Below are 6,787 nucleotides of genomic sequence, written 5' to 3'. Positions count from 1 at the left end.
ACCATGGCTCGACCACGACTGCTTCTGCTTCGTAAGTCCAACCATATTATATATGTTTTATACATGAATGATTTTAATTATATATATAACATGAGAATTATAGGGCTATTCATTTTGCAGATGAGCAACCTCCTATTTGGAATTGTCCGCATCATTCAAACTGCCATGTTATCTGGTCTCGACCTTGAATACTGTGGGAAAGCAAAGCTATAGGCGAAAATGTAATGGGAATATATATATATATATATATATGTGTGTGTGTGTGTATATATGTATATGGCCTAATCAAGCTCCCATAAGAGCTCCTCCAAACACCATAAGAAATGAATATTCTATCGTCAATGTTAGGGATGTAAAATCATGTAATCGTTCAGGTTTCAGTCAAATCATGTCAGGTCAAGTAAAATCGGATACGGGTTGTGTCAGGTCAAATTGATGGTTCGACCCGAATCGAACCCGAATCAGGTCGAGTCCAAGTCAAATCAGTTCAGGTTTAGGTTGAGTTAATTTCAGTTTGGATCGATGTCAGTTCAGGTAAAAAGGGTTCAGGTCTGAAGTAGTTAAATATCAGGTTAATTCAAGTTCGGATGGACTTAAGTCGAATCTCGTTCAGATTGGGTAATGATTAATTATTTTTCGCCTTTCATGAACGTTGAAATGCAATTTGTGATTGTATATAATTTATAGTAAATTACAAAAATATAAATAATTATAGATCACTTTTTATAAAAATATATTTTGAATAACTAAATTGAACAAACATGCAACTACAAACAAAAATTTAAATAAATTAAAACAACATGTATTGATGAGGGATCAAATCGAAATAATTTTAAAATATGAAGTTGAAATTAATATAGAATTGGGCTAAATTGTATCCATTTAAAAAGTTGGTGAACAAAAGTTTATAGGTTTGGAAATTATAATATAATTTCTAAATTTTGAAATGAAGTTTATTATGTTATTTATAGGGTATGAAGTAAATTACAAAAATATAAATAAGTATGGGATAATTTCATATACAAATATAATTTTAAGGATTAAATTGAACAAATATGAAATTACAAATTAAAATGTAAATAAATTAAACAATACAGAGATATCAAATTGAAATAATTGTAAAATATGAAAAAAGTTGTAAAATAGACTAAATATATATATATATATATATATATATATATATATATATACATAATAATATATATGTATATAATATGTATGATGAATGTTATGATAATATATGTATATATATATAATGTACATTGTACTTATGCATACAATAAGTATACATTATACTTATATATGTATATAATATATAAGTATATATATAAATATATATATATATATAATAAAGTATAAAATATATAAAGTATAAAGTATAAGTATATAAACTATATAACATGCCAATGGGTGTTGGCACAAGTGGTTGGGATTCAGGAATTTGAGTTTGTAAGGCCAAGTTCGAATCCTACCATTGTCACTCTTGGTAAGCAATTTGTAAATTCCTATGCAAATCACAATTGGGTCTTAGGTATGCCCTGACCTTGGATTGAGGGAGTCACTCCTGACTTAAACTTTTGTGTACCAAAAATAAATAAACTATATACTATATAGTTTATATACTTATATATTATATATTTGTATACTCATGCTATGTATGTAATATGTACTATATATATATATACAAGTACATATATGCATGTATGTAATATGTATGATGCATGTATATATATTTATATTTATACATGTGTGTATATATAAAGTATAATATATAAGTATATAATTAAACATGAGTGACTAAATAAAAGATACTAAAATTAACATTTATATTTAATAATTATGCACATTAAAGAAAAAAGGGAAAATTAAAAGTAATTAGAATGTATTCAAGATAAAATTGCATCGAATTGAAAATTCAAGAAGAGATTTACAATTAAACCATGACTAAAATGAAAGAAATCAAAACCAATTTACAAAGTAGAAAAATGATAATTGTTGGAATATTTCGAGCCTAATTAGCCCAAAAATCTTATTGGACACCTACTTGGTGCTAACTTCCCAAATTTTGCTCAATTTCTCTCTAAATTCTCAATTTCTCTCTCTTCCCAAATTTTTCAAATTTTCCTCTAAATTCTCAAATAAAATCAATTTTTTCCACACACAAAAAAATATTTATTTTAAAAAACTTTCTCTCACAACTCACTTTAAATAATATATATATTTAATCTCAAATAAATTCATCTTATATGTATTATTTAAAATTTTATGTTAAATTATATTTAAATTATTAATTAATTATTACATGAAAAATAAATTAAACTTATAAATATTTAAATTAATTTTATATAATCTAATAAAATCATGTTCAATAAATAAATTATTTAATGAAATTAATTTAATGATTATAATTAAGATTTATAATATAAGGAATATAATTAATATAGAAAATAAATTTATTAATTTAATTATCATAACCAATAATTTGTTTTAACTTTCAAGAGTAATCATATTAATTATCATAGTTTATTATAAATTCAAAATCTCACAACTTCATCAATTGTAACTTATAAGTCAGGTAAATATCATATATGGTAAATAACAAGTTGGATGATTTACAGGTTGAGTCAATTACATGTCAGGTTGATAATAGGTAGGGTAATACCAATTATTTGTCAAGTTAATCTCGAGTTCGGGTTCATATCAATCGGATGCAGATCGGGTTTGGTTATCATATTATTGTTTCAATTCGGGTTCAAGTAATTCTCAGATCTGGTAGAGGTCGGGTTCATATCCACAATTTTCATGTCCAATTCGGGTTGATGTCAACACCAGTTCAGACTCGAGTTGGTTTAAAATACCACCGCTTAAGTCACAAACAATTTTGACTCGAGTCAGTTTTATAGGTCTGGTCAGCTTTTTACTTCCCTAATCAATGTTTTCTGTAATTTTTAGGATATTAGTTGTACAGATGAATCTTAAAAAAATGTTGAAATAAACTTTTTTAGTACATCAGGTTTTGAGATATATTTCGAGTTTTGACATAAATGAAATTTTAAATTTTTTAAAATTTTTCTGATCTCTGTGTTTTATAAATTATTTATTTTTTTATGCATAAAAATAGACAAGGTTAAATCACATTAAATCTAGTCTTACACGAATTTTATTTTATATTGATGTCATTTTAATCGCCTTTTTAGTTTTAAAGTTTTTACAATAGTCACGTTATAATTCTCGTTTTACTTAATTTTAGTTTGTTTCTTAGGTGTATGTAATACCCCAAAGTTTGGTTAGTGACCAAAACATAATTTTTGAAAGTTTAGTGTCCAAAGTGTAAAATTAGGAAAAGTTTAGGGAACAAAATGGTAATTCTCCCAAAAAGAATTTTTATTTCCATAAATGAATAGTTTACCCTCAATAATGGTGTTTTGGTGGGAATCGGATTTTCGATTCGGAATTTGTGTTAAAAGCCATAAAGTGTTAAAGTTCGATAAAAATTCCACAAATCGGATCGAATAGAAATTTTGAAGGATGATAATTTAAGCTTAAAATATTATTTCCACATTTTAAAATGATGGAAATTGTTTATTTAATTTTTATTTGATTATACTTCTTTAAACAATTTAAAACCCTTTTTTATTTATTACCATTAATATTTTTATTTTATTATTTCCCTTTTATTTATTATTATCTATTTTTAAAATATTTTCAACTTTACTTGAAATTATATCTTGTCCTAAAATCAATAAATTGTTTTACTAAATCACAAAAACCATAGTCCCTGTGGATTGACCCTGCTTCTCTATACTACATTTTCCTTTCTATTTAATTAAGAAGCCGAAATTATTTTGATAACAAAACGACGATTATCAAAAAGTTTATAGGTTTGGAAATTATAATATAATTTCTAAAATTTGAAATGAAGTTTATTATGTGATTTATAGGGTATGAAGTAAATTACAAAAATATAAATAAGTATGGTCCAATTTCAGATACAAATATAAATTTAAGGACTAAATTGAATAAATATGAAATTAAAAATTAAATGAATTAAACAACACAGAGGGATTAAATTGAAATAATTTTAAAATGTGAAAAAATTGTAAAATAGACTGAATATTATACATAATAAATATATATGTTATGATAATATGTATATGTATATGACATAATAATATAATAATATATTATACATATATATATATTATATATATATATATATATATATATATTATATATATATATATATAATATATATATATATATATATATATATATATATATATATATATATTTATATAAAATATAAAGTGTATGTATGTATGTATGTATATGTATATGTATATGTATAAGTATTAACTATATACATAAGTATGTACTTAAGTATATATATAATAAATAAGCATATAGTATATAATTAAACATGAGTGACTAAAATAAATATACTAAAATTAACATTTATATTTAATAATTATGCACATTAAAGAAAGAAGGGAAAAATAAAGTAATTAGAATGTATATGATTAAATTGCATCGAATTGAAAACTTAAAAAGAGATTTACAATTAGACCATGACTAAAATGAAATAAATCAAAAAACCAATTTACAAAGTAGAAAAATAATGATCGTTGGAGAAGCAAGAACTTAATTAACCCAAAAAATCTTATTGGAGACCCAATTGGCGCCAATTTCCCAAATTTTACCCAATTTCTCTCTAAACTCCCAAATAAAATCAATTTTTCCCCACACACAAAAAAATATTTATTTCAAAAAGCTTTCCTCCCACCACTCACTTTATAAATATATAATCTCAAATAAACTCATCTTGTATATTTTAAAATTTTATGTTAAATTATATTTAAAATATTAATTAATTATTACATAAAAATAAATTAAATTTATAAATATTTAAATTAATTTTATATAATAATAAATTCAATAATAAATTATTTAATGAAATTAATTTATTTATAATATAAATTTATAATATAGAAAATAAATTTATTAATTTAATTATCATAACTAACAATTTGTTTTAACTTTTAAAAGTAATTATATTAATTATCATAGTTTATTATAAATTCAAAATCTCACAACTTCATCAATTGTAACTTACAAGTTATGTAAATATCAAATCAGGTAAATATCAGATCTGGTCAATAACAAGTTGGATTATTTACAGGTTGAATCAATTACATGTAAAGTTTATAGCAGGTCAGGTTGATAACAGGACGGGTAATACCAGTTATTTACCAGGTTAATATTTGGGTTCAAATTCATATCAGTCAGATGCAGGTCGGGTTCAGTTATCATATTATCGTTTCAATTCGGGTTTAGGTAATTCTCAGATCGGGTAGAGGTCGGGTTCAAATCCACAATTTCCAGGTCTAACTCGGGTTGAGATCAACACCAATTCAGACTTGAGTCGGTTTCGAATCACCACCGTTCAGGACTTCAGGTCATAAATAATTTTGACTCGAGTCGGTTTTACTCAATTTTATAGGTCGGGTCAGCTTTTTATGTTCCTAATCGATGTTTTCGGTAAGTTTTAGGATATTAGTTGTACAAATGAATGTTAAAAAATGTTGAAATAAACTTTTTTTTTTAGTATATCAGGTTTTGAGATATATTTCGAGTTTTGACATACATGAATTTTATTTTTTTTATATTCTTGTGATCTCTTTATAATAAATTATTTAATTTTTTATCCATAAAAATACATATTATTAAATCACATTAAATCTAGTCTGACATGAATTTTATTTTATATTGACATCATTTTAATCGCCTTTTCAGTTTTAAATTTTTTACAATAGTCACGTTATAATTCTCTTTTTAGTTAATTTTAGTTTGTTTCTTGAATGTAATACCCCAAATTTTGGTTAGTGATCAAAACATAATATTTGAAAGTTTAGTGGCTTAAGTATAAAATTGGGAAGATATGTTGAAAACGAAGGAGGGTATTGAACCCGAAAGCTTGTTTCCATACAAGCTCAACTCCTCCAGCTTTTGCAAGTATCCTAAAGAGAATGGGATAACACCATTGAAGTTGTTGTAGTACAGACGCAACACCTGAAGTTGAGTTAATGATCCTAACCACGATGGGATTTCTCCACTGAAGCTGTTGTTACCCAAGTCTATATGTTTCATCCGGTGCAAATTTGATAACTGGACTGGTAATCTGCCATGAAAACTGTTATCTTTGATTGAAAGAAGAGAAAGGAATGATAAATTTCCTAAGTGGGGTGGAAGGGTGCCTACAAATCCCAAACCAGTAAGGTTTAGAGCTGTGACTTTGCGGTGGTTGGACCCGCAGCTGACACCAAACCAATTGCAAACAGGAGTAGAAGATGACCAATTGGTTGCCAACACATTTCCAGGATCCTGGATAACATGGTCTTTCAATGCAAGAAGAGCGAACTGGTCTGTAAGAATGGTGGTTAAGTTCTTGGAAAGAGTGGTCAGAAAAAAATGGAAGATGATGATGAGAAGAGTCAAGTTGAGGAAAGTGTTCGCCATTTGATTTTGGGTGGTTGAGTCAATGGAAATGGTGTTTGTCAAGCTACAAAGAAAGGCACAACCGAAATAGCCTGATAATACATTCTTATATACAAAATAATGGACCCATGCATTTCTGCACACGTCCATTGTTAATTGAAGGTCTTATAATAACTAAAACATCCCCTCTAAGCTAGTGAAAATTTCACTTAGCCCCTTTTATTATTCTTTATCAGTTTAACTCCTAAACTTGGAACACGCGAATAATTTTTATTTTTAATGTTTTTTGGTG

The 6,787-nt window shown here is 25.8% G+C and overlaps 1 protein-coding gene across 1 annotated transcript; it reads right to left on the bottom strand.

Annotated features, from left to right (window-relative positions):
• Positions 1-5,916: 5,916 nt before the first annotated feature.
• On the bottom strand, positions 5,917-6,516 carry LOC120164998 (LRR receptor-like serine/threonine-protein kinase EFR). The gene has a single exon (XM_039174605.1). It carries the CDS (start codon positions 6,514-6,516, stop codon positions 5,917-5,919), a length of 600 nt encoding a protein of 199 aa, XP_039030536.1.
• Positions 6,517-6,787: the final 271 nt, after the last annotated feature.

Source organism: Hibiscus syriacus, unplaced genomic scaffold, assembly GCF_006381635.1.
Source record: "Hibiscus syriacus cultivar Baekdansim isolate YM2019G1 unplaced genomic scaffold, ASM638163v2 tig00111565_pilon, whole genome shotgun sequence".
Taxonomy (NCBI): domain Eukaryota; kingdom Viridiplantae; phylum Streptophyta; class Magnoliopsida; order Malvales; family Malvaceae; genus Hibiscus; species Hibiscus syriacus.
Note: the sequence above shows the minus strand (reverse complement) of the source record. Positions and strands in the feature narration are given on the sequence as shown.

Bases quoted from the DNA above. Each gene is read 5' to 3' on its own strand.
- LOC120164998 (XM_039174605.1), bottom strand. From the start codon at position 6,516: ATGGCGAACACTTTCCTCAACTTGACTCTTCTCATCATCATCTTCCAT.